The sequence below is a fragment of the Vulpes vulpes genome, chromosome 4 (genome assembly GCF_048418805.1).
Source record: "Vulpes vulpes isolate BD-2025 chromosome 4, VulVul3, whole genome shotgun sequence".
Classification (NCBI taxonomy): domain Eukaryota; kingdom Metazoa; phylum Chordata; class Mammalia; order Carnivora; family Canidae; genus Vulpes; species Vulpes vulpes.
Window position 1 is genome coordinate 145,208,023 of NC_132783.1, and position 27,236 is coordinate 145,235,258.

The 27,236-nt window shown below is 53.3% G+C and overlaps 1 protein-coding gene across 1 annotated transcript in view; it reads left to right on the forward strand.

Annotated features, from left to right (window-relative positions):
* The window catches only part of MYO10 (myosin X), a 194,376-nt gene that overhangs the window by 17,712 nt on the left and 149,428 nt on the right, over positions 1–27,236 (forward strand). Inside the window, exon 2 of the mRNA XM_072757215.1 lies at positions 20,551–20,649. Within this exon, the coding sequence (XP_072613316.1) occupies positions 20,551–20,649 (99 nt within the window). The remainder of the gene's footprint in view (positions 1–20,550; positions 20,650–27,236) is intronic.

A 27,236-nucleotide genomic window follows, 5' to 3' on the forward strand; every position in this document is an offset into this window, starting at 1 on the left:
GTTGGGTCTCCGCTTGGCTGCACCGTCGGACCCCACAGACTGGGGCGGGCAGGCGGGCGTCCTTAAATAACAGCCATGTGCTTCCTCGGCGTCCTGGGAGCTCGCAGTCGGAGGGTGAGGCGCTGGCAGGCTCGGTTTCCGGTGGGGACTCCTCCCCTGTCCTGCAGAGGGCTGCCCTCCGGTTGCATCCTCACCTGGAGAAGGCGCTCTGGTGTCCCGGAGTCTAGAGGGACGCTGCTTCTGTGGGAGCAAAGCTTCACTCCTGGGACCTGATTTAACCCCCCGAATAAAACCTGAACATTCTCCGTTCACCCCTCGCCCAGCCCCTGGCGATCACCAGTAGCTTCACCCCTTCTGGATATTTCATGTGTGTGGAATCGCACAGTCTGGGACCTTTTGAGTCTGACTCGTGCCACTTGACCTGTTTTTGAGTTTCGTCCACTTGGTCACGTACGTCAGCCTGACTCCCTCTTTCTGGCTGCGTGATGTTCCAGCGTTGGCCCTGATTTTGTAGAAACGTGTATGAAGCAGGTGGTATAAAAATGTCTCTGGATGACTTTTATGAATACAGTGTATGTCTTCTCCTACGTCGATGTGTCCATCAAGAGGCTCATGTTTAGAGACACTGGAAGGGATGTATCGTGTGTGTCTGTGTGTATTGGAAGATTTTATTTATCAGAGAGAGGGAGGGAGGGAGAGGGAGGCTCCCCAGTGGGCAGGGAGCCTGACATGGGGCTCGACCGCAGGACCCCAGGATCATGACCTGAGCCCAAGGCAGACATTTCATTGACTGAGCTGCCCAGCACCCTGGGTATATCGTGTTCTTACTTATTTTTTTATTTTTTTAAAGATTTATTTATTTATTTGTTTGTTTATTTATGATAGAGAGAGAGAGGCAGAGACACAGGCAGAGGGAGAAGCAGGCTCCATGCAGGGAGCCTGACGTGGGACTCGATCCCAGGACCCCAGGATCATGCCCTGGGCCGAAGGCGGCGCTAAACCGCTGTGCCACTCAGGGATCCCCATATTGTGTTCTTAAATACCATATCACAGTAGCTTTACCAACCAGTCCTGCTTTGTGCCACAATTTTCAGTTTGTTGAACTAGTGAATTTAAGTGTTTTATCCACACCTCACAAGCCAGAGCTTGAACCGTCTCCAGAAAACGTAGCTGTTGTTTCGTTCACAGGAGCGTGTGGCTCGTCTCCCACGAGCTCATGTGTGTGATTCAACACACCTGAATACCTGGTTTTAAATTTTTTTTTTTAATTTTTATTTATTTATGATAGGCACACAGTGAGAGAGAGAGAGAGAGGCAGAGACACAGGCAGAGGGAGAAGCAGGCTCCATGCACCGGGAGCCCGATGTGGGATTCGATCCCGGGTCTCCAGGATCGCGCCCTGGGCCAAAGGCAGGCGCTAAACCGCTGTGCCACCCAGGGATCCCATACCTGGTTTTAGATGGGTGGCCCAGGGTGTGACCCCGGGGTCCCGGGATCGAGTCCCACATTGGGCTCCCTGCATGGAGCCTGCTTCTCCCTCTGCCTGTGTCTCTGCCTCTCTCTGGGTCTCTCATGAATAAATAAATAAAACCTTTAAAAAAAAAGTTCTATACATTGCCTTTTTTTTTTTTTTAAAGACCTAATGGAATCACACATTTAAGGGATCATAGTGTAGTGCAAACGACCCTTCTGTGCACCGGGAAGCAAAGTCCCTTGACTTGCTCGCTTCAGCACAATCCTTAGTTGCGGTGGCCCGGAACCACACCGCGGGATGTCCGTGTGTGCTGCGCCCGTGCTGATTGTCCGTCAGTGGACAGACGTGCAGCGTGCAGATGGGACCGGCCTGGGGAGGTGGGCCAGGCCCTTCCCGAGTGGGCCATGTCGAGGCCCAGGGACCGGGGTGCCCGGGTGGGGTTGGCGCAGCAGCCAGGAGAGGCCCGGGACAGGCTGGGTGCGAATGCGCTCGGGCTGGCTGGGGCCTGAGGAGCGTCCTGGGGAGGCTGGAGGGGAAGCAGGGAGCAGGGCGTGCGTGGCCCGTAGGCCTCGGGAGCGATTCCGTTCAACTGAAGAAGGCTTTGCGTCGGGCGGCAGGGCCACTCTAGCTTCTTGGTGCACAGAGATTGGCTGTGGGGACCAGGATGGGGATGGGCCCGGGACGCGGCTGAGAATAGGTGCCCGGCGGCCCTCGGTCCCCACGTTTTGAAAAGCCAACTTGCCTCTCAGCGCTGCTCACCGCCCTGCCGGGTCTTGGGGCGGGTTTACAAGTTTCTTGCTGTCTGTCTTCAGATCCCTACACCCAGGCTCCGGGGCGGCCTTTACTGTTGCTCAAGTTCATTACGCTCCACCCCGTAGCTCATGGAAACACCAGTTAACCACATTTGCCTTACTCGGCGCTCATGACGTCTGCGGGACGCTCCCGTCCTTTTGTTATCGTATTAAAAGTATCTGCCCCCAGAGGGCAGCTGGGGGTAAAGGCACATACTTTCTTCTGCTACATGTAGAATTCATTGTCCAGCTTTATTTATTTGGAGCTCTGAACCACCAATAACTCCGATAATGCGTCGGCGTGTGCAACGAAGAGTTCGAGAGTCTAGAAAGCGTTGCTGTTGAAATTGCGAGTTTTGTGTTACAGTAAACAGATACATTTTTCTTCCTTTGGTTAAAAAAAAAAAAAAAAGTCACAGGGCAATTTATGTACCAAGTTCTCCAGAACTATTTTAATCATACGCTGGGCGTGTAGACTTTACATTCCTAGAGCCGTTTTAATGCATTACACTCTTATTGCAGAAGTAAGGAAAAAGACGGTTCGGCCTCTCTCCAGGTAGCGTCGCACTGCGGGGGTTCGGGGGTGGGGGGTCCGGCGATGGGCCGGTGAGTCACACACACCTTTGTGGGCCGTCGCTGGGGGACATCTGCGTGTGTGCTCCCTAAAAGGAGAAGAAGCAAACGGAAAGAAGACCTGGCTTCCCTGTCTTCGTGTACACAGCACCATCTGGGCTCCAGGATGACGTCTCCAGATTCCAGATCCGTGTTGTCCGGCACTTTGTTGCTTCTAAATATTTTTTAACATTTTATTTATTCGAGAGAGAGCGAATGAGCATGTGCATGCACAAGCGAGAGGAGGGGAGGGGCAGAGCAAGAAGCAGGGTCCTGGCTGAGCAGGAGCCCGACGAGGGGCTTGATCCCGGGACCCGGGATCATGACCTGAGCCCAAGGTGGACACTTAGCCATCTGCACCCCCACCCCCACCCCCAGGCACCCCTGTGCCGTCCGGCGCTTGAGCCACTTGCTACAGTCGCCTGGTGAATCGAGATGTGCGGGGAGTGTCAGATACCCATGAGGGTTTGAGAATCAGTATGGAAAAAAGAATGTAAAATACCTTAATACTTTATATATATATATATATACTGATTACATGCCAAGGTGATACTGTTTGCATCTATGGGGTCAAACAACATTATTAAAATTAGTCTTACCTGTCCCTTTTTCACTTAAAATAAAAAAAAAAGAACTGTGGTTGTTAGAAAGCGTAAGATTCCACACGTGGCTTGTTGCATCGGTTCGGTCGGGGAGTAGCTGTCTGAGGTCGCTGTCGCCCAGGAGGCAGGACAGGCTCTTGGAGAGCTGCTAACGTCCCCTCGGAGCCCTTCCCGCCGCTGGTGCCAGTGCCTGCGGCCCTGAGCCCGGGGAGCGCTGCAGGGGACCCCAGGCCGCCTGCTTCTCTCCTGTCCTGGGACGGATGACAGCAAGGGGCATGCATGCTTGTGGGTCAGCTCGCTCTAGCACAAAGGAGCTCCGGGGCCCTTGAGGTGAGGGGCTCCCGCAGGGTGTCAGTGGCAGCCTTCAAGTGCCCGATAGCATTTGGTGGCCGCCCGTGACTGTTCGGGTTCCTGTGTTGGCCACCTTGGCACTTTGGTCCCTGCTAGTTTTCTGTGATCCACTGGGATCGTTACTTTATTTTTCTTTATTTGATTTTTTAAAATATTTTATTTATTCATGAGAGACAGAGAGAGAGAGAGAGAGAGAGAGAGGCAGAGACACAGGCAGAGGGAGGAGCAGGCTCCATGCAGGGAGCTCGATGCAGGACTCGAGCCCAGTTCTCCAGGATCACACCCTGGGCTGAAGGTGGCGCTAAACCTCTGAGCCCCTCGGGCTGCCCCTTATTTTATTTTTAAAGATTTTATTTACTTTTTGAGAGAGTTCATGGGCAGGGGGAGGGGCTGAAGGAGAGCACAGGCGACAAGTGGCCTCCCTGCTCACTGGGGAGCCCGACCGGGGGCTCAGTCCCGGGATCATGGGACCCAGGTCCCAGGACCCTGAGACCAAGGCAGACACTTCACCGATGGAGCCACGTGACGCCCTCCACCAGGATTTTAAAACTAAACGTCCTTTGGGAGCTTTTTTCCTGTCGAGGAGGGGGCTTTGGGCCCGTTTGTGTCTCCCTTCTGATGTTGCTAGGTCTTGCAGCTAATGCCAGGATGGCCCTGGGACTGCAGAGGCGCTAAGTTGGGGCATCGGAGCCGAGAGGTGGTTTCTCTAGACTTCCAGGGTCTGCTGACCGACCAGCGCGGCCTTTGTAAGGACAGCAGAGGAGTCTGTGCCCCCTGAGCCGCCTTCCGGTTTGCTGGCGTCGGCAGCAGCGGCCGTGCCTGGGCACCTGCACGAGTCTCTCAGCGACATCTCCTGCCGTTTGCAAAGCCGAGTTGTGGGCTTAGACACAGATTCACAGGCCTTATCTGGGGAGGCTGGCTTCGTGCACCAGCGGGCACTTGGCACGCGTTAGGTGTCGGAGCATCCGAGTGCCGCGGGCTCCCTCCGTGCTGCTCCGAAGGGCGTCTCTCCAGGTGGTGCTCAGCAAGCCAGCCCTGTGGGAGGTGGTTTTGTGGGGGCTTCTAAAATAGCTTGTAAATGATGTGTTTTAAAAAAATAACTGTCCGCTCATTTGAAAACAAACCACTTGGGTTGCAGTGAGCATTAACGGTCAAATAAGCGGCTACTGGCGGGGTGTGCGTGGCACCGTGTAGGGAATTATTCAGGAGCGTTGCACTCGATTTGGGGACGGTTATTCATGTCAACAAACTTCCCCCTTCCCTCCCCCTTTCCTTCCCTCTCTTCTCCTGGTGTGGCTCGGCCCGCATGCTTCCCCTCCAGGGGCAGCTCTTTGGATCTGTGGTTCGAAACCCGGCGCTCTTCTCAGCTGCTTTACTTGGTGCGGGGTTCCGCAGAGCACCAAGCCGTTGAGGCCAGCTTTGAGAATCGCTGAATTGGTGGCCCTGGGGGAGGGGAGGGAAGGAGCCCCTTTCCTGTGGACAGGCAGCTGGAAGGCCCCATCCTGCGGAGGACGGGCGCGGGGACGGGCACGGTGCGGGAGCACTTCCCCTCCCCGACGACCCAGAATCCCGGTGGGGCCGCGGAGTGTGCAGGTTGTGCGTCTGGAGCTGGTCCCCGGGAGGCGTCCGGGTTTACAAGCTCCCCTGGTGTTTGATCCAGCCGTAGAGTCAGAGGGGAGAGCTTCCCTTCTGCACCGCCCCTGTCTCCTGGAGTTGGGTGGAGGTTGGCTTGGCCCCGGGGTCGGTGGCCTCCGATCCCCGAGCTGCCCATGGCGTAAGCCGGGGCCCAGACAGTGGGCTCCGTTCTGCAGGCCGGGAGCACTGCGGGAGGGAGGGGGGGGCCGGGGGTCTTGCCACCTTCCTTTCCCTCCGTCCCACCCGCCCTGTGTGCCCGGAGGAGCCCGTTGCTGAGGGCTCGCCGTGGACGGCTCTCGCGGGCGTGCCCTTGCTTGCAGCCAGAGTCCGGCTTTCCGCTGAGCGCGCTCACTGGCCGTGGGGGCTTCCCTCGTGGCCGTGGAGGTTCGGGAAGGACGGAGGGGGATGGGGTTGCCCGGCTCCACTCCCAGGAGATGTCCTCTGGCCTTGGTCCGGGAAGCAGCTCCTTTGCTGGGCTGGGCCTGTGCTCACGACGGGTCGCCGGTGGTTGTGGCCGCCGGGGAGTGGGAAGGGGCGCTTAGGGCCTTCGTTCTGGACCAGGGCCGCTTCGGTCTAGACGGAGCCTGGCATCCAGGAGCGGCGGGAAGCCGCGGGAGCTCTCCTTCAGCTTCGGGGCTGAGGGCTTTGTGATTCCTGCCCCGACGGCCCCCGGCCAGGTTTTCAGGGCAGGCCTGGCTCCTTCTCCGCATCCCCCCAGTGGGGTCTTCACGGCAGCCCCTGCTTCGGCCTGCCGGTTGATCCCGCTCAGGGAGGCCCCGAGTGTTTCCAAGGTCCGAGTGGCCAAGTCTTTTGAACTGAGAGGGGATTCAGAGTTGATACTTCGAAACGACTTGGCTGCAGGATTGTTTTGTTCCTTCTTTTTATAAGAATGCAGTCGGAAAAAAGTCCGTTGCATTGTAAAACAATGTCATGTGGCCTCCGTTTTATGGGTAAGCGGGGAGGCGGTTTTAGCCCTCGGTGGTTTCTAGAAGCTCGGTGGGGAGAGTCTGAGCCTTGTTTCTTCTTGGACTGGACAAAGGTGAATGCCTTCTTTGTTCAGCTGTGTGGGGCTGTTAATAGTTTATGGACGGCGATTACGTAGAGCGGCTGAGCCACTTTCCATTGTGTCCTGGCCTACGCTGGCGCTTGGCTAATTTGCAGAGGATTGACCTTTCAACCCGGTTTCCACCTGCCCTCGGGGGTCCGTCCACTTCATCCCTCAGGACCGCGCTGGTGGGAGCCCTGCTTCCTCTGTGCACGCCCGCCCGGGTGCAGGCTCTGCGGATGCGCCTGAGGGGCCCTTGCAGCTTGGGGCTGACATTACCTATTTCAACTTTGCACCCCCCCCCCCCCCGGGGCCGCAGGCTTCTTGGAAGTAAGGTCTGCGGTGAATCTTCGGGCTGCGTGTCTGGCACAGCGTCCCTGTGGCCACGTGCGCTCTTCTGGGGTATTCCTGACGCTGCACTCGCCTGCGCTGTCGGCCCGTCTGATCCTCACAGAAACCTGGGGGCGTAGGTGGTATCTGTGTCTCTTCTCTGGATGGCGAAACGGGGACCCGCGGATTCTGGGACAGCAAAAAAGACATAAAGGAAAAACTGGTGGACTCCAAAGGAGGTGTGGAGCCTGATGTAAAGTAGGCTCCTTAGTTGTGACAGGTGCGTCCTGGCCATGCAAGATAAGGGCAGCTGGGGGAACCTGTATGACGGACGGACGGGGACTCTGTTTTTAAAACATTTTAAGTTCAGTTAACTAACATAGAATGTATTACTGGTTTCAGAGGTCGAGGTCAGCGATCATCAGTCTTACGTAGCACCCAGTGCTCGGCACCTCCCGCGCCCTCCTTGGTGCCCGTCACCCAGTGCCCCTGTCCCTCCTCCCCTCCCCTCCGGAGACCCTCAGTCTATTTCCCGTGATGAAGAGTTCTCACGGTTTGTCTCCCTCTGTGATTTTGTTTTGTTTTATTTTTTCTTCTCCTCCCCTATGAGCCTCTGTTTTGTTTTCTTAAATTCCACGTTTGGGTGAGATCGTATAATAATTACATTTCTCCGATTGACTTATTTCACTCAGCATCATTCCCTCTAGTTCCATCCACATCATTGCAAATGGCAAGATTTCATATTTTTGATGGCTCCGTAATATCCCACTGTACATAGACCACAGCTTCCTTGTCCATCCATCCGTCGGAGGACAGATGCTCCTCCCACAGTGTGGCTGCTGTGGGCACTGCTGCTGTGAACATTGGGGTGCAGGTGTCCCTTCAGATCGCCACATCGGTATCTTGGGGGTGAATTCCAGCAGTGCAATTGCTGGGTTGTAGGGTGACCCTATTTTTAACTTCTTAGGGACCCTCCACACAGTTGTCCAGAGCGGCTGCCCCAGCTTGCGTTCCCACCCACAGTGCAGGATGGTTCATATGGGGATGCTATTATCCTTGCAACTTCTCTGTAAAATCTAAAATGCTCCTGAAATTAAAAGTTTATTTAAAACAACAATAAAAACCGCCGGCCTCACTCACGGCCCTCCAGAGCCTGTCTGGTAGTCACACTGCCAGTGCTCCTGTGTCCTCGAGTCTGACCGTCTTGTACTCACTGCCGCTGCACAGCCTCACATCCTTGGAAAAGCGTCTCCTCCAACTCCCCCTGCGTTAGCAGTAGCATTGCCGTTGGGCTTTTGGACATGCTGCCTTTCTACGGAAAAAAAAAACAAACAACCAAGAGTGTCCTGTTCCTACTCTGTGGCCACCCAAGAGGAGATGGAATATGGAAAGAACTGGAAATGGATTTTGGCGTAGGAGAGAAATAATTCTATTTAGATGAAATCTCAGTAGATAGAACAAACCCAGGGCCTTAGGTGATTTAGAAATGTTTCCATCCTCCTCGCCCCCCCCCCCCCACATCACTTCCCTGGTGGGTGTAGCCTGTAGTTATAAGTCATTCTTAAATCCCTCCCAACTGAAAAGCATCCAGCGCTGTGGTTTCAGAGAAGAGTTTGTTCCCGTGCTGCGCTGGGGTTGGCCTGTGCGTTCTCCGATTCCCCGCGAGGCGTTCAGAGGAGAGTGGTTGAAGCGGCCGGTGCCCGAGGGCCCCCGGGTGCGCCCCGAGGTGCGTGCAGCGGGTGTGCCGAGAGCCCCCGCCCTGGAGCCCTTGGCTGGGCCAGCTCCCGTCATCTCTTCGTGCTCGCACGACACACAGGCCACACGACCCCTCATTTTGTGCAGAGATCTCAGCTCATCCAGTGTGAGCACATCCCTCCCAGGGGAGTGGCCCGGGCGGTTCCTAGGACACCTGCCGACACCCGCAGCGGCACTGGTCCCTTCGAGCAGCCCGGTTCTCATCTCCTGCCCGTTGAGCAGGGGTTTGGGATTGAGGTGGGGCTTGGGATTGAGAGTGATTAATTAATTTCTGGCCTTCATCTAGGCCGTCCAGCCTTGTTCCGGGTGCTGGAGGTTCAACGGCATGAAACCAAGCCGTCCCAGCCTCCTGTCATCCAGAGGGTGCAGATCCAAACCTGTGTCAAACAGTCAGAGCACGGAGGGGACTGTGGTTTCGGGGCCCTATGGGAAGCACCTGCGACAGTTTCTGGAGGAGTGAATCGCCTCCTGGTGTCTCCCGAACGTCATGACCTTTGGGTGTTACAAACTACTAACGGACACATCTTTGCTCGTGAATCCTGGAGAGCCCATGAGAAGCAGCGTGACCTGAGAAGGGGACTTTCTGGGTGTATGGAGGAAGGGGGGTCAGGGCGACGGTGGCCCCTGGGATGGCGGGATCCAGCAGGGAACGGGGTCGGGGGTGAGTTTGTCTGTGTGAATGTAGGTCTCTCTTCCTCTCCTCTTTTTAATTTGCAGAGTAATTCGCACAACCGAAAATCCACCCCTTTGACACACACAGTTGGGTGGGTTTCGGTGTGTTCACTAATTACCAGTGCTAGTGTATTAGTACCTGTGAATACTGCTGGAGAGAGTCGTGCAACCGTCACCATCTGATTCCAGCAGGTTTTCATCACTCAAAAAAAAAAAAAAAAAACCAAAAAAAACAATGGCAAGAAAGCCCTCCACCGATTAGCAGTCAGTGCCTCCACCCAGCCCCGGGTGCATTTACCTTCTGGACGCGTCGTAGAAACGGAATCAGACAACACGTGGTCCTGTGTGGCGTCTTCCGCTGAGCATAACGTTTTCAGGTCTTACCCACGGTGTCACGTGCGCCAGTTCTTCATCCTTCTTAGCACTGAGCGATATGCCGTCGTGTGAACGTGTCACATTCTAGAAGAACCTGTTCATCAGTGGATGGACTGTTGGGTGATTTCCACTTTCCGGCTTTTGCGAACAACGCTGCTATGAAGGTTCGTATCCAGGTTTCGATGTGTGGACATGGACTTCCATTTCTCTGGGGTATGTCTACCTAAGAAGGGAATTTCTGGGTCGTAGGTGACGCTATGCTTACCCTGTAGAGGAACTGCTGGGCAGCTCCCAGAGCAGCGGTGCCGTGGTACCTCCTGGCAGCAGGGCATACGGTCCTAGTTTCTCCACGTTCTCGCCCACCTGTGGTCTGTCTCTTTGATTGGACTAGATTACTTTTTAAGCTCTTTTTAGTTCAAAAAAGTATAATTTTATGGAACACAACTGTTCTTGAAGTTTAATAAATAATAACAATTTTTTAAAAAAGATTTTATTTATTTATTCATGAGAGACAGAGAGAGAGGCAGAGACACAGGCTGAGGGAGAAGCAGGCTCCATGCAGGGAGCCCGATGGGGAACTCGATCCCAGGACTCCAGGATCACGCCCTGGGCTGAAGGCAGGCACTAAACCGCTAAGCCACCCGGGGTGCCCAATAATAACAATTTTAATAAAATTCTGCAAAGGAATTCGTAGAGATGCCACAGAAGTGAGAAGTAGCTGAGTTAAGTTTATTTACTGTGTTCTTGGTTCATTTTTAGGGAGTAATGGATGACAAACTCCTGTTCCAAGTAAGTTTATGGTATTTTTTTCCCCCCTAAAAACATACAGTAGCCGGAACAGGATTTCATTGAGATCATCCTATCAGTTTTTATTTGTAGAGTTTTTTTTTTTTAAATATACAAATTACTCGGATCAAGAATAGGAAAGAACAATAAACTCTAGGAAATAAGAGGTAAAGAATATCTGGTATTCTATTCATGAAGAGGGCAAACATCTCGTGCTGGTCTTTTACTGCCCCTTCTGTTCCATACATACTGTTTCCACTCAAAGGAAGAAAGGGGTGCAGTTTTAAGTCGCTTAGGGAGGATTTCTCACTGGTTTTCGAGGGTTCTTAGCATCACAAGAGTTTCATTCATTTTATAAAATCTGCGTCTCCTTTCTTTCATTTACCTACTTGTCTGTCTTGACTTGGTCTCCTCATGGTGCATAATTATTTCCTTGGGAAGAGAGTGGATGGGGAAGGTATCAGGAAAGGCAAACGTTATCTTGGGTATAATGTAAGCGCTTTAAAGCAGCAGCAGTTTTGTGTCCTGCTGAATCTTTCACAGCGTCTGGTACAAAATAGGGAGCTCGAAAGATAGTTGCAGGAGGAGTGGGCCGGGGTGGGTGGATGCCCGGCCTCACGGGGAGTGACTTACAGACGTGGATGAACTTCAGGTGTGTTGACGGATTCTTTAGCCTCGTTTGTTTTCTTTTCAACACATATGTGTTGGCTTGTGTGACGATTGGTTGACTAATGGACTCGTCTGGTTTTGGTTCCTTGGATTCTCCCTGTTTGAGATTATCTCAGCAGCTTGGGGATGTCTCCTTTCTTTCAGTATTCTTTCTGGGATTATTTCTAGTCACTGTAGTTTACAAGAGTAACTAAAAAGCTGTTTTAAGGAATTGTGAGGATGGTAGAAAAAAATTAGAATATGAAATCAGGACTGAATCAGTTGGCAAGTTGGAAGCCCGTAGCAGCCACGGAGTAAACTCTTTACAGCATCGCGGGGTCATAACTGAGGCATCTCGCCACCTAATATAGTTTGTTTGGTTTTGATTTTTGGATCCGGGATCGGGGATGCCGGTGAGTCTTTGTATCTTTATCTGGGAAACAGTGAGCCAAAGGTTAGTTTCTGGTTGGTGATGCTTTTTCTCCTGTTCCTCTTCTTCTTCCCCCTTTATCTCCTACCATTCCTATACTTTTCACGTCCTCTGCATGGAAGCTGCCCTTCCAGAGTTTGACCCTCTGTACAAAAGGACGAGAGGCAAAGATGTGAGTGCTCATGATCCTTCCTGATGGGGTGGGGGCTGTGGGATCTTTTTCTTTTTTTTAATTAATTAATTAATTAATTAATTTATTTATTTATGATAGGAACACAGTGAGAGAGAGAGGCAGAGACACAGGCAGAGGGAGAAGTAGGCTCCATGCACCGGGAGCCTGATGTGGGACTCGATCCCGGATCTCCAGGATCGCGCCCTGGGCCAAAGGCAGGCGCCAAACCACTGCGCCACCCAGGGATCCCATCTTTTTTTTTTTTTTAATTTTATTTATTTATGATAGTCACACACACACAGAGAGAGAGAGAGAGAGAGAGAGGCAGAGACACAGGCAGAGAGAGGGAGAAGCAGGCTCCGTGCACCAGGAGCCTGACGTGGGATTTGATCCCGGGGCTCCAGGCTCGTGCCCTGGGCCAAAGGCAGGCGCTAAACCGCTGCGCCACCCAGGGATCCCGGGGCTGCGGGATCTTAAGGAGCTATGCAAAGACATGGGCAGATTGTCCTGCCTATGTGATGAGTGCAGCCAGGCCTCCCTTTGCAGCCGTACTGTGTTTTAGGTGTGTTTGAGCTAGTTGTGGGGGACACTACATGTCTACCTGTGGAGATAGTACAACAGATGGTCTGTAGGCCCATAGGCCAGACCAGGAAATGACGTTAATGAAGATGAGGGTGACCTAGCTGCAAATAGCTGGAATGCATTTCTTCTAAAAATATGCAGCATTTCAACAATACTATCAAGGACTTCTCTAGAGGCCTATCTGGGGAGTTACCTAATGCTTCTGGCATCGTCTTAGGGTGGGGGCAGTTACTCCTGAGAGTCTGCAGCAGAATGTCAGCAACACGTTTTCCTTTGGAATCTAGTGGTGGCGTCCGCTCCGATGGGCATAGGACGGTTGTTGGGGTTGCCTATACAGAAGACCGGGGCTACCCTGTTCCACAGCCAGCAGTAAAACGGGACCAACGGGGGATCCTCGAGCCACATGGTTCTGTCCTCACGGGCTGTCTGTTCATGGCTTTCTCTTGAACCTTCCGTTTCTTAGTTTTCCCTCCTCGGCAGCTGAGGGTGGAGCTCTGGCCTCAGCACCCGGTTGAACTCTGCATCCTCTGAGGCTGGAGCCTCAAGCCACCCGGGGTCCCCTGGGAGTCTAAGGAGCCGTGGGGCTGGGTGAAGCATTCCACTGTGGCATCTGATACAGTCGTTGAGAAACGATGGGCAGCCTCAGGCCTAGCTCCCTGCAGTCACGAGGTGAGGACGTGAGTCTGGGCTCACTCAGCCTGTGGGCCCCACACCCGGCGCGCTGTGTGGTTGGGGGATGGAAAGACCACCCACGGGTGTGGGGATGCGGGGAGACGGTGGTCCCCGCCCCTTCGCCGCGTTTCCAGGGCCCCTCCGGGGGGGGGGGGCGTCTCTCTAGGGGAGAAGTCACGTTTCACCTTCCCTGTTTGTTTCTGGGGGAAAAAAAGTCTGCTGGGTCTGCCCCCGGCCAGCGTCTCTCCTTTGTCCCCCCTGCTCGTGATCCTGCTGTATTTTTCACACTCATTTTGTGCATGTGCTTCCGCCCCCTCTCCGTTCTCGTGGGCACCATTTCCAGGCTCTCTGATGAGTTTTGTGTTGGGGTTTGTGAGCAGTGGGAGGTTGAAATAGCTCCTGGGGGTGAAGAGCGTAAAGGATAGTTTTTGTCCTTACAGTTCAGTCATCTGTGTAAAAACATTAAAAGTCCATTCTAATTAACATGAAAAAGAAAACAGACTGGACACAGGAGAAGAGCATCCCTCCCGCACCCTCAAACCATCTGCCTCCTTGACCTTTTTCCCTGTTCGTCAAGCACTTTGAATCCTGTTGCCACCCCCTCCCTTCTGTTCGCACCTGGTTTAATGCCCCCAGAAATGAGATCTGCCCCAGGTAGGCTGCATGTGGCTGATCTTACTCTGGGAGGTTTTGGAAATTGCCAGGATTTAGACGATGGAGTCTGCTTTCAATTAATGAGGTCACTGGCCGTGAGGGGTTTTGAACACCTGATCTGGCTGTGGCTCTAGAACGTCAAGCTCTGTGGTTCTCAACTAGGACCGTCCCCGCACCCCCGATCAGTAATTACCTCGACCCAAATGTCACTGATACCAGGTTGAGAAACCAGCACGAGAAGTCGGTGTGACTTTAAAAGCCATGTACCTTTTAAAGTGGATTTGAATAAAGATTAGGAAAAAAAAAATCAGTTCAGTTGAAAAGATGTTCCTACTCCCAACAGGAAAAAAAAAAATGACTATGAAACAGGGGAGATTTCACTTATATGTGGAAGCTAACCCCCACCCTTGGGGGAAAAAAAAAACAAAAACAGCCTTAGACCAGTGTTTGGGGCAGGGGAACGGGCGAAGTAGGTAAAGGGTGTCAACAGGTACAAACTTCCAGTTATAAAGGAGTCCTGGGATGTGATGAACAGCGCGGTGGGCGTAGGTAATAATGCTGTATTGTATCTTTGAAGGTCGCTAAGAAGGTGGATCTTAAAAGTTCCCATCACAAGAAAACCCATCGTTAGTGTGAGTGCTGGCGGGTGTTCGTTAGACTTACTGTGGTGATCGTCTCAATATATGCAAATGTTAAATCACGTACACCTGACACTAATATAACGTCATCTATCAATTGTATCTCGACTTTTAAAAGTGGAGGAAAAGTGCTATTTAAATCCTTGGTGGTTTAATATCCACATCTCGTTTCTGGATTTCAGTGTGGTTGGAGGCAGAGGCCCGGCCCGGCCTTCTCCAGTAGAGGTCTCAGAAGATGCCAGGTTAGAAGCCCTTGCAGGCAGGAGAGGAGAACTTTCCTTTGGCGGCTGAATTTACTACAGATTTAATTCGTTGTAACTTTTTTTTTCATTTCTTTTTAATGGATTTTTATACCCCACATGGGGCTTGAACTCACAAACCTGAGATTCAAGAGTCGCTTGCTTTTCCAGCTGCCCCTGCTACAGATTTAAAGAGCCCTATTAATTTAGCCATTACAAAATTATCTGACCCCTCTGTCTTAAAAAAAAAAGAAAAGAAAAGAAAAGAAAAAAATCACATTTCCTAACACGCTGTGACTTTACCGTGTAGGCCGTTAGAGACTCGGGAACAGCGGGACCTAACCCAGGCCGCAGAAGCACTTCAGGGAGGGAAGCAGGTGCGGCGCAGGTTCGGGGTCCGAGGCGGAGTTTGTGTCTGGGTGGGAGGAGTGCTCTCTTTTCTGTGAATCCGTAACGACAACATGCTGTCCTCGTTCTCTCTCTTTTTTTTTGTTAATTTTTTTTTTGATTTTTTTTTTTTTCTCGTTCTCTCTCTTTAGGTTTCCTTTCCCTGCCCCCTTTTTCAAGTTTTTTTTGTTTTTTTCCTCCTAAGTTCGGGAGAGACCGTCCGTTTTAGAACGGAAGAGAACTACAGTAGTCCTTAGAAGTAGGCTGCCGTCTATGCTGGTGGTTTTATCCTCTTCACCTCCAGTAGGATCAGCGAACCGCGTGTCGAGGGCCGGGGGTGAGCCTTATAGGCCACTTCACCGTGTGGGGTGCAGGGGGCTGGGGAAGCGCCAGATGCAGTTCCCTACCCCGGAGGAGCCGCGGCAAGTCCGCCTTGGCCGGGGTTGTGCTCATCCTCCAGGGGGAGACCAGGAGACACTGAGTCAGGGGCCACAGCCTCCTCTTTGGATCCTTTGGGTGAGTGTCCCTCGTTGGCACGAGCGGAGAGCAGCGACTTGAATTCAGCCCCGGTCCTCAGAGCTTCCGCTCCGCCCTCTCCTGCCCTTTGGGGGTGCAGGCATGTGTGTGCGTGCGCGTGTCTGGGTACGTTTCTTGACCTCTCGCTGCCCGGTGATAGAGACACATTTGGATTTTTCACATTACGGAATGGGTAAGGGTGTGCAGGTGCAGTTGGGAAGTATGTAGGTTTGGACATCAATTTTTTTCCCATGATTTGGAAGAGTTCCATTGTGTGGACTTACTACATTTTTTTATTTGTCTCTATAGCAGTTAGCGGTCATTCAAATGATTTTTGGTATTTTGCTATTAATACTCCAAATATTCACGTGCAATATATATTTTTAAAGCTTTTACTTATTAGAGAGAGACACACACAGCATGAGCTGGGGCGGGGGGTGTAAAGGGGCAAAGGGAGAAGCAGACGCCCTGCTGATCTGGGACCCCAGGGGGCGATCCCAGGACCCCAGGATTGCGGCCTGAGAGGAAGGCAACGGAGCCTCCCCGGCGCCCCTGCATGCAAGACTTTTTGAGACATTTGAGGACATAGAGCCAGTAGTAAGATTGTGTTTAGCTTTTTAAGAAACTGCCAAACTGTTTTCTAACGTGGGTGTTCCACTTTACATCCTCACCCACGGTTGGTACAGGTTTTTTTTTTTTTTTTTTTTTTAATGATATCCAGGAAATCATTTGCTGGTGACGGAACGTCGAACCCCTATGAACCTCGCTTCCGGAGAAGGGATGGTATCACTTGCCTCCCTGTCTTACGGGCTTGTTCCTGATCAAAGGAGATGGGAACTGTTGTGCAAGTGCTTTGTGTCGTAAAAATGTTACTGGCGATTATGCGCAGGAAAGCTTTTGGCTGTTAAATTAAACATCTGTCCGTTTCAGAGATTGTGATGAAAACTTGCCCAACTTTTTAGTACAACGTGTAGGTTCTGAGCAATCTTGTAAGGACGTTTTTAAACTCAAATTGTGCGCGCTCCCCGTAGGCTAGGCTGCCTGAAGTGTGCAGTAAATTATCGGCCTTAGTTGACAAGCACAGAACCTAGCGGCTTGCGTCCGGCGGGCCCCTCTTCCTGCCCGCGCAAACTCGGATGGTCTGGTCGGTGTCCGCGTGTGGCCTCATGCCCAAATGCCTGCGGGTGGCCTCTCTTCCCGACCTGCGCATGTGCCTTCTATTCGCATAGAATGGACGTGGAACATCTGCGGGGCTCAGGGAAACCACCGGGAAAAACCCATGTACAAATATCCACTTTGGTTTGTGCAGTTCCGATTTCACGGCAATCGCCAGTTTCAGCTTTTTCAAGGAACCGAGGGAGGGTTTCCAGTGCGTCTCCCTGCCTGCCTTGGAGGCCAGCGGCTGTCGGTCTAGTGGGGACCGGCCAATGGGCTTTAGAGCTGCGGCCGGGGGATTTCCTAGGACTCGCTGTCCGCAGCTCTTCACACCTGATAAAATACCTTTGGACTGAGGAGGTTGAGCCCTGTGTGCCTGTGATCCTGTAGGACTGTGTCAGCAAAGGGCTCTATGGAACCTTCACAGGAGAAGGTAAAAAGTCCCACAACAAAACTCAGTGAAAGAAACCACATCCCGTGTGGCTTCTGGAAGTCAGGTTGGTGTTAATCCTCGTGACAATTTATACCAATTCAGCAATGTTTCACAATAAAATATTTGATTCTTACTAAGTAGACGATTTTTAAAAAATTTTTAAAGATTTTTATTTATTCATGAGGGAAACAGAGGCAGGGACACAGGCAGAGGGAGAAGCAGGCTCCATGCAGGGAGCCCGATGCAGGACTCGATCCCGGGACCCCGGGGTCACGACCTGAGCCGAAGGCATACGCTCAATCCCTGAGTCACCCGGGTGTCCCAGTAGATGATTTTTAATAATTGGGAAATACATGAAATCCATTTTGATAATAAAAACTTTTTTTTACAAAGAATAGTACAGGTCCTAGTGAACAGTGGTTCAGATTTAGGATTTGGAGGATGGAGGAGCACTGTGGATCATTGTTTCATGATTTTACCTGATGAGTCAAAGTTCTCACCGTGTAGAACTTTGAAAGTTTCCATTTGAGAGAGAAAGAGAGAGAGTGAGCGTGTGTATCTCAGAGCTTTAAAATGCGCCAGTCTCTAATGTGTAAACTAAAAAGAGGATAGAAATGGGGCGCCTGGCGGGCTCAGTCAGTCGATCATGCCACTCTCGATCCCAGAGAGTGGGATCCAGCCCCACGTTGGGTGTAGAGATTACTTAAATGGATAAAGGTAGTTCAGGCGCTTGGAAGTCGTCTTCTAGATGATCCGACGATGTGGTCGTGGTGTGGAGTGACGCGAGCGAGAAGAGCCTTAGAGGGTGGCGGAAGCCCGTGGTCTTCCTGGAAGCAGCTGTCCGCCGCTCGGTCAGGACGGACAGGCGGTCGCAGGGGGGATTCTGGGGGGTCCCCGAGTCTCAGTCCCAGCTGCCGCCCGGAGGTCCAGGACTCACCTCCGCAGAGACGGGGACTCACCGTCTTGATGTTCTGCGTCCTTTACGTAAGGCGGGCTCCTGGGCTCCTGGACGAAGGCTTCACTCCTCTCTGTACGTGCTCGTGGAGGATTTCCCCCCCTCTTTGGAGGGAAGGTTGAAGAAGTGCGGACTCCCCCCCGCCCCACGTGCGGAGAGAGGGAATGCTGTGGGAGGGCGTCGAGCGAGTTGGGAGGGATGCGAGGAGAGCCTCGGCACCCCAAGGGAACTCCGGGAGCCGGTCACGCGGACCGGGAGGCTCGCCCCGAGCACGTCGACCAGACTCGGGGTGGACTTGGGATCCCGCGTCCCTGGCTAGTTCTGGTTCTGCTCCAAACAAGGTGGTTAATGGCAACAAGGGAGTCATTTTAAGTCAGTTATTTTTTTTAGGATTTTTTTTTCAGATTTTATTTATTTATTGATGAGAGAGGCAGAGACACAGGCAGAGGGAGAAGCAGGCTCCATGCAGAGAACCTGATGCAGGACTCGATCCCAGGTCTCCAGGATCACGCCCTGGACCAAAGGCAGGTGCTAACCCGCTGAGCCACCCAGGGATCCCCCCCTTTTTTTTAAAAAGATTTTTAAAGAAATTTGTGAATAATCTCTACACCAGTATGGGGCAGGAACTCACAGCCCCAACATCAAGTGTCGCCTGCTGCACTGACTGAGCCCTCCAGGGGCCCCAAGTCAGATTTCTGTATCTTCTTTAATTTTCCCTCCGGCAGGTAAGAGGTAACACATGGCTGGGAGTGTGATAGTTGGCCATTACGGTGACCTCTGTGTTGTTATATTTTAGTTGTGCATTGATTTTATTTTTTAAAAAAAGGTTTTATATATTTATGTGATAGCACAAGCAGGGGGGATGGCAGGCAGAGGGAGAAGCAGGCTCCCTGCGGGGAGCCTGATGCGAGACTCGATCCCAGGACCCCAGGGTCACATCCTGAAGGCAGATGCTCAGCCACTGAGTCCCCCGGGCGCCCCTAATTCATTTATTTATGAATTACTCTAAGGGGACAAATAGTACGATGCGTGGGGAGAGCATGGGGGGAATGGAGGGCGTTTGAGACGTGGTCCGTCATGGGCTGTGTGGCGGTGCAGGCAGGGCTGGCTGTTTGCGTCGCCCTGGAGGCGGGACAGTGGCCCACTGGGTGAGTGGGGTAGACCAGGCGTCCTGACGCCCAGCCCCGGCCGTGCCCATCACGGGCCCCCGTACTGGAAGTCAGCTACTGGGTTTGCTCTCCATAAACACAGTTTGTCGTAGCGGAAGGTGGGGGCGCCCGAGCGGCTCAGGGCGAAAGCGTCCGACCCTTATCAGGGCCCAGGTCGCGGTCTCGGGGTTGGGAGCCCCTGTGTTGGGCTCTGTGCCGGGCGCGGAACCTGCTTACCATTCTCATAAACGACTCCTTCAAAAAGTCAGCATAAAGTGATGAATTCCCTTCTATATTATTCATCTCCTGCCAACTGTGTCAAGAGACTAGTAGCAGCCCCTTATGTGAGAAGTTGAAGACCCTCTGATCAATAGATTTTAAATATTTCGCATAATATCTGAATCCAAACACATTAGGTACACCGATAAAGTGAGGTTGAAATTCCTGGAGAAAGTTGTCCCGTGTGTCGTTTGAAGTGCTCACTCAGGGGTAGTATTTCCACGTTAATGCTCTTGCGACATGAGGATGTGCTTGTTCGGGGTGATTTTTGTTGGGATTGGTGACACTGAGCAAGGTAGAAACGACTTCATGAGAACTTAAAGCTCAGTGTCCCGCGTACGTCACACGGAGGATTCTCTATCATTAGACCCGCAAACACCCGGTCGTCGCTTCAAACCTTTATCACTTGTTCTTGGAAGCAGGTGGTTTTCATGTTGTGAAATCAAGTAGGAGGCAGCTCCTCGTGGAAAAGGCGGATACTGTGCGAGTTTCATTCATCCGAGGCCAGGGCCGGGGCGGGGGAGGATAAAACAGGGAAATAAACCCGATGCCAAGGGTCAGGCCGCAGGTGAAACCCGTGGGGTCTGGAGAGTGCGGCCTCGGGCCACCGTCCTGGGAGCCGGGCACGGGAGGGCCGGGCAGGAGGCTGGCGCACCTCCCAGCTGGGTGCTGGCTGCGACCTGTGCTGAAACTTGTGCCCGCCCGGAGCGCGACCTTGCCGCCCGGGCTCGGGGCCAGCAGGCAGGCGGCACGGGGCCGGGCACGGGGCGGGCGGTGGGGCCCGCAGCCGCAGAGCCAGAGGCTCTCCGAGGCCTGCTGCGCCCCAGGGACCTGGTTCATCTGGTTTCGGGAACCCCACTGCCCGGGGGCGGGTTCCCTCCGTCTTGTGATGCTCAGCCGGTTGCGGTGCCCCCAGGTCTGCCCGGAAGGCCGGGGCAGCGCTGGGGATTGGTGAGCCACCGGAGGTCGTCCGCGACCCCGCTCGGGGGGGGGGGGGGGGGGCACAGGCTCGCCTCCCCCAGGGCCCTCGGTCGGCCTTCCCCGAGTGGCTCCTGTCGGAGCAAATTACTGGCTTTTTCAGAAGTGTGGTGTTTGGGGTTTCTTTTTCCCCTTATAGGAATGGAGCGGTCCGTAGTTTGGAGAGCGGTGATTGGCCACGGAACGCAATGCAAACTCCCCGTTAAATCGTTAAATCGTCTTTTTTCTGTTCGCAGGGGGCGCGGGTCTGGCTGAGAGAAAACGGGCAGCACTTCCCGAGTACCGTGAGCTCCTGCGCCGAGGGCGTCGTGGTCTTCCGGACGGACTACGGCCAGGTGAGCCTGCAGCCCCGCGCACCTGCGCCAGGGCACCCGCTCTGGGGCACCCGCTCCGGGGCACCAATGCCCCCCCGCACCCCCCCCCCCCCCCCCGGGGCCTTAGCATTTTTTCCTGAAGGGGAACCAGATCCCAAGAAGACTGTGTCACGTACACCTCCGGGGGTGGAGACGCCATGAGATTCTCCAAACCGATCGGACCAAGTGTTCTGAGCAGCGCAGGGCAGAGGGGCCACGCGGGGCCGCTTCCCTCCTGGGGATCTCGGCAAACACACCCAATGTGTGGGGCGCACGCGTGTCCAGGAGGACCTCACAATCGCTGCTCTTTGTGAATTGGGCTCCGTACCGCTTAACATCTGCAGTTTCCCGGTGCGGGGACAGCGTGGGTGGGGGTCCCTGTGAGAGCCAGGTCTGCGGGCCCCCTAGCCGGGCTGCGTGTCCACCCAGTTGGTCAAATGAGGAGGCTCCTATGGTAGGGGGATAACCCCCTGGTTCTGGATCCCAGTTCTTTTTTTTTTTTTTTTTTTTTAAGACCTTATGTATTTATTCATGAGGCAGAGACACAGGCAGAGGGAGAAGCGGGCTCCCTGCAGGGACCTGAAGCGGGACTCAATCCCAGGACCCCGGGGTCACGCCCTGGGCCGAAGGCGGACGCTCCACCGTGGAGCCACCCAGGTGCCCCCTGGCTCCCGGTTCCTTAGTGTGCCATAAAAGCTGTGTCACTGAAAATCAAAAAGATGGATCCAGAAACTAGCTCACTGGTTACATTTGGGCGCTTGTCAAAGGCAGCGTTTCCCTTTGATTAAGGCAGCTGATTTTAATGTCACAAACGGGTCCGTTTTCCAGGGGCACGTAGCAACACTTAAGACCCAGAGAGGCGATGTCACACGCCCGGATTCAAAGCTCAGGGTCTCCGAACCTGCTGCAGGTTTTGCTGAGAACAGAACCTCCTGGGCGGGTGTCGCGCAGCATAAGGCACAGGTGCTCCCTGGCTATGAGGCCTCAGCACAGGTCGCCCACTGGGCACCTTTCTCGTTTCTGGGCTCAGTAGACAGCGACGCTCCTGGGCTGTCTGGACCACGCGGTAATCGTCTTTCTCGGGCCTCGCTCAGCATCACAACCTCTGGTTCCGTCCACGTTGTTGCAAATGGCAAGATCGCTCCTCTCTGGCGGCCGGGCCGAGCTCATCGTGCGCACAGCGCAGCGTCTTTCTCCGTCTGCCTGCGGAGAGCGCGGCTCCTGCGCCCGTCTGGCTCTCGTGGACACTGCCGCTGCGAACACTGGGGTGCAGGTGCCCCTTCGGGTCACTGCTTCTGTATCTTTGGGGTAAATCCCTAGCAGTGCAGTTGCTGGGTCCTGCAGTTGCAGGAAAACAGTATTTAAACAATGGACCCGACTTGTTCTGACTTCTGTTCCTGAAAATGTTGTGCCATAGATTTTCAGTGGACTTTTCTTTTTTTTTTATTGACTTGTTTTTTAATCCCAAAGATAATTCTTTTTAACTTTCCCTCCACCTCTTTTAAAAAAATACGGTAAAAACGCATGACTTCAAACTTAACCCTTTGTAAGTGTCTATGTAAGTAGCCTTAAGTATCTTCATACTGCTGGCCGAGGGACCTCTAGACAGTTTTCTTTTCTTTTCTTTTTTTTTTTTTAGTTTTTCATCTTGTGATCCTGAGACTCTCAACCTACCAAACAGTTCCCCATATCTCCTCCCACCAGTTCTTGGTAACCATTTTTCTACGCTCTGATTTTGATTACTTTAGGTACTTTGTGTGCAAGGGAGGGATCACTCACACAGTAGCTGTCCTTCTTTAGTGGTTGGCTTATTTCACTTGACATAGCGTCCTTGAGGGTTTTTTTTTTCACTTTTATCTTTTTTAAGAATGTATTTATCCATGGGAGACGCAGAGAGAGGCAGAGACCCAGGCAGAGGGAGAAGCAGGCTCCACGCAGGGAGCCCGATATAGGACTCGATCCCAGGACCCTGGGGTCACGCCCTGGGCCCAAGGCAGATGCTCAACCGCTGAGCCACCCAGGGGCCCCTGTCCTTGAGGTTCTAAGATCTTTCCATTCTGATCTCACGACGCTTTGCCCGGCAGAGGCTAACGTGGCAGCGCCAGCCCTTGGGTGCTACTGTGTAGGACACGGGGTCTGGACCCTATGCCACGTGAAGCCATTTCCGGCCCCAGCTAAAGCAACAGCTCCGTGCGCGGAGGCGGAGCGGGGTGGCCAGGCCCGACAGTTGTGCTCGCTGTTGACAGCACGTAGGGATTGCAGGCTGACAGTCAACCGACCCAGAATGACCAGCACTTGAACGTGAAGGCAGGCCTCCACTGTGACACCTCCCCTTCCAGCGGTCACCGAGTACTTGGTCTTGGGTTGTCCACGCTGTCATCCTGTGTATGATGAGCTTGGAGATTTGTGTGGGAATTATAGGGCTGACGGTACAGGAGGAGTGAGACAAGACGGAAGGACTTGGAGTCAGATTTGGCTCAAGAACTGACGGTGGCCGGGGGACTCGAGTGTCCTTCCTCCTTGACCTTCCTCATCTTCTCACATCACAAGCTCACTGCGGAGCCGCGGGGGGCGTTCACCGAGGAGTAGGGGAAGCTCGGGTGCTGGTCCGCAGGACAGGAGCAGCTACTCTGTAACGGGGCAGCAGCAGATTGTAGAAGGAATCGGGGTCAAAGATACCGGAGCATGGCCTTGTCCTCATTAAGCCTGTCTATGGCGGCTCTTCAAGGTCACCTTTGAACTCTGTTTATTAAAGAGCATAAAGAAATCCGTGTGGGAAAGGAGGGGGGGAGTGAAGAGATATTGTTTAATGGGTACAGTTTGGGGACATTTCTGGAGGTGGATGGTGGTGATGGTTGCAGGACAGTGTCCATGTGCTTTAATGCCACTGAACCATATGCTTAAAGTGGCACATTTTTTTTGCCTTTTGTATATTTTACTATGATAAAAAAATCAGTGTTTGAGGTCACATGATAACTGGTAAAAGCTGTCAAACGGGTATTTTTTTTGCATTTAAAAAAATAATTCAAGGGACACCCTGGGGGGTTCAGTCATGATCTACGGGGTCCTGGGTTCGAGCCCACGTTAGGCTCTGTGCTCAGTGTGGGGCCTGCATCTCCCTCTCCCTGCCGCTCCCCCTGCTTGTGCTCACAGGCTCGCTCTCTGTGTCACATAAAATCTAAAAATAAAAAAAATTAAAATTCTGGTGACATTTTTGTTAGGGAAAAGAGACCTTTCAAAGAAACAGAAAAGCTCATGAAACTGTTAGCCCCCATTTGAGAGCTGCGCGCCCCTAACGTCACATGAAGCCCTGGGGTCTCGTTCAGGTGCGGATTAGGATTGGCGGGTCTGGGGCGGGGCCTGCGAGTCTGCATTTCCCATGCGCCCCCCCCCCCCCCCAGAGGTCGCAGGCGCGAGGGTGGAGAGGATGCCTGGGAAGCGCCTTGGGTGGTGGTGCCCACAGTAAGAGCCGAGGCCCGCCTAGGGCCCCCGGGACCCCCGGTCGCAGGGCTGTGGAGGACGCAGAGGTGGAGGAGGGCCGGCGGTGACGCTAGAGCCTTCCCCGGCCCTCCGAAGCCCTCCGGCCTCCGGCCCTCGGCCCTGTGCCCCCCTTCCTGCACCCGCCCTCCCGAGCGCGCCGGGGGCCGCCGCCTGCAGCCGAAGGATGCCCCGTGAGCAGAAAGCAGCATCGACGGCCCATTTCGGGCTGGAAGCCCAGCAGGGCCGCGTGTAACTCAAATCCTAACGCGGGGCCTCAGGGACGCCGGGTAGGCAGGACACAAGTGTGTGTTTTTTGTGAGAGCACCGAAGGGCGCGTTCTCTGATTTCACTCCGGCTCTGAGAATTTTGCGCGTGCACTCAGCTGGGTTGGGGCCTTTTTTTTTTTTTTTTTTTTGCCAGGAGATAGTTTTACTGTGAACTTAAAATTCCATTCCGCACTAAAATTCAAACTACCGTAGGTTGGTCCGGGGAATAGAGGACCGAAACGTTCCCATTTGATTTACAACTTGTGCTCTGCTCGCCGTAGAGTATTTGCAGATGGAAAAAGAAGTGGCAGGAGACACGCTAACACACTTGTTGAAGACTTGGTGGCCTGCGGAGGACACAGCTCCTGGGCGGGTCCCTGCGTGCCCTGAAAGTTAGTAGGAGACACGTGTTGTTTTATTGCGCTTCGCTTTACGGAGCTTTGCAGACACTGCCTTTTGTTTGGTTGGTTTTTGCTTTTTTTTTTTTTTTTTTACAAGAGTTGAAGGTTTGTGACGGGCCTGCTGGAACAAGGCGTCGGTGACGTTGTTCCAACAGCATTTGCTCACTTTGTGTCTCTGTGTCACGTGTTGGTAATTCTTGCAGTATTTTCAACTTTTTCATTTTATTTGTTAGGGTGATCGGTGATTATGACTCCTTTGAAAGCTCAGATGGCTGTTAGCGTTTTTTAGCATTATTTTTTAATCAAGGTACTTGCATTGATTTTTTTTTTAGGTATTATTGTTGCACATTTAATAGATGACAGTGTAAATGTGACTTTTAGATGCACTGGGAAACCCGAAAAAATTCATCTGAGTTGCTTGATTGCGAGGGTGTGCAACAGAAGCTGCAGCTTTTCCGAGGTGCCGCCCGTGCCTGAGCGTCTCTTGGACACTCTGCTGCAGACCCACGTTGGAGGAGCAGCACCGCTCTGCAGGGCACGGTGTGGCTAGGAGAGCGAGCCCTGGGAGTGGAAGACGGGTCCCACGCGAGAACAGAAGTGCAAGATTGGTCTTTTCCGGAACATTCCCGAGGTGCTCGGGCAGTCACGATGGCCCCCGTTGGGAGCCTTGTAAATTGAGTCGTAAGTTCTAAGTCAGATTTTTCACGTTGAGAGCGAGCTCTTCTCTTTTCTGAGAGGAGCTTCATTGGATTGCTTGGAGACAGCTTACAGTGGTATCGACTCACCTGTGTTTTAGGGGGTAGTTGGTCAACTTGGCCCAGTAAACTTTTTTTTTAATGTTTTATTTATTTATTCATGAGAGACACACAGAGAGAGGCAGAGACACAGGCAGAGGGAGAAGCAGGCTCCATGCAGGGAGCCTGATGTGGGACTTGATCCGGGGACCCCGGGACCAAGTCCTGGGCCAAAGGCAGGCACCAAACCACTGAGCCACCCAGGGATCCCCTGGCCCAGTAAACTTAAGGCAGTTAGTTACCCTCTGCAGGGATTCTGTAGGGTTTTGCTTGTTTGTTTGCGTGATCTCTCTATGGGGTCTTGAGAAATATTCTCCTGGCTGGGGATTTAATCACCCCAGTTACAAGTACATGCCCTCCTCCTCGCCCTTCTCTGTTTATTTGCTTGCAAAACAAGTGTGATTAGATTTGGGTTTAAAAGTTACTGTTAAAAAAAGTTACTGTTCTCATTTGGTCAATTCACGAGGAGGCCACTGATTGCTGCTACCGTCAGGCGTCCCCGCGGCGGGCGAGGCAGGGGCCCTCCAGCCCGGCAGGGGACCCGCGGCTTCCTGACAGCCACCCCTCCCGGCTCCAACCTTTATGGTTTGACCTTCCGGTGCTGACTTGTTGGGATTAATAACGTGGGTCCAATTTTGTGAAACTTGAGAATGGATTAGTAGTGATTTGTTGTTGTTGTTGTTGTTGCATTTTGGGGTCATTTTCTCACACTTTCTACACTGCCCGGATGTATTTCTTCGTGGCTTTGCCTTCCCTTTGTGCCCCCCCGGCCCCCCCCGCCCCCGTGCTGTTCTGTGTCCCTGGTGCGTCGTGGGCCGGTCACCACCACGTGTGTGTCCCCGGGGCTGCCGTGGGCGGCGGGTGCTCTGTGGGCTCACTCCGGGGCATCGGCTTGGCCCCGCCGTTAGCGGGAAGTGGTGGCTCCGAGCTACTTGATCGGACTTTTTTGTCTGAAAGGAAGCTGGGGCGCAGCGGGCCCCGCGGGCTCGGGGGTGGGAGTGTCAGGGTTCCACGCCTGCACGCCGGGTCCTGGGGAGACGGGTGTCCCCGCCAGCGCTCCGGGTACGCGGGTCCCCGGGCCCTCGCGGGGTGGGAGGGCGGGGGCAGACCAGCAGGGAGAGATCTTCAGTTTAGGAAGGTGGGACAGCACTCCCGGCGCCCAGCAGCGTCCCCAGGGCGCCGAGTCTCGGGGACAGGCTCCAGGACGACAGGACACCTGCTCCCGCACTGCTGGCCTGGACGTAATTCCCTGGCCTTTGGGGTGTGTTTCCTTTTCTTTTTTTCTTTTCTTTATTCGTGAGAAACAGAGAGAGAGAGAGAGAGAGAGAGAGAGACTGGGGCAGAGACCCAGGCAGAGGGAGAAGCAGGCTCCATGCAGGGAGCCTGACTTGGGACTGGATCCTGGGGCCCGGGGTCACGCCCTGGGCCGAAGGCGGTGCTAAGCCGCTGAGCCACCGGGCTGCCCTGTGTTGTTTTTTCTAGTGCATTCTCAGTTTTTTAATTTCCTTTTTTGTAAAGATTAACATTCTCATTAATGCACATGCATGGGGGCAAATCTTAGTCGTTTAGTCTTCAGAACAAAACAGCCACGGAGTGTTTATACTTTCGCCCCCCAGTGCCTCGGGCCG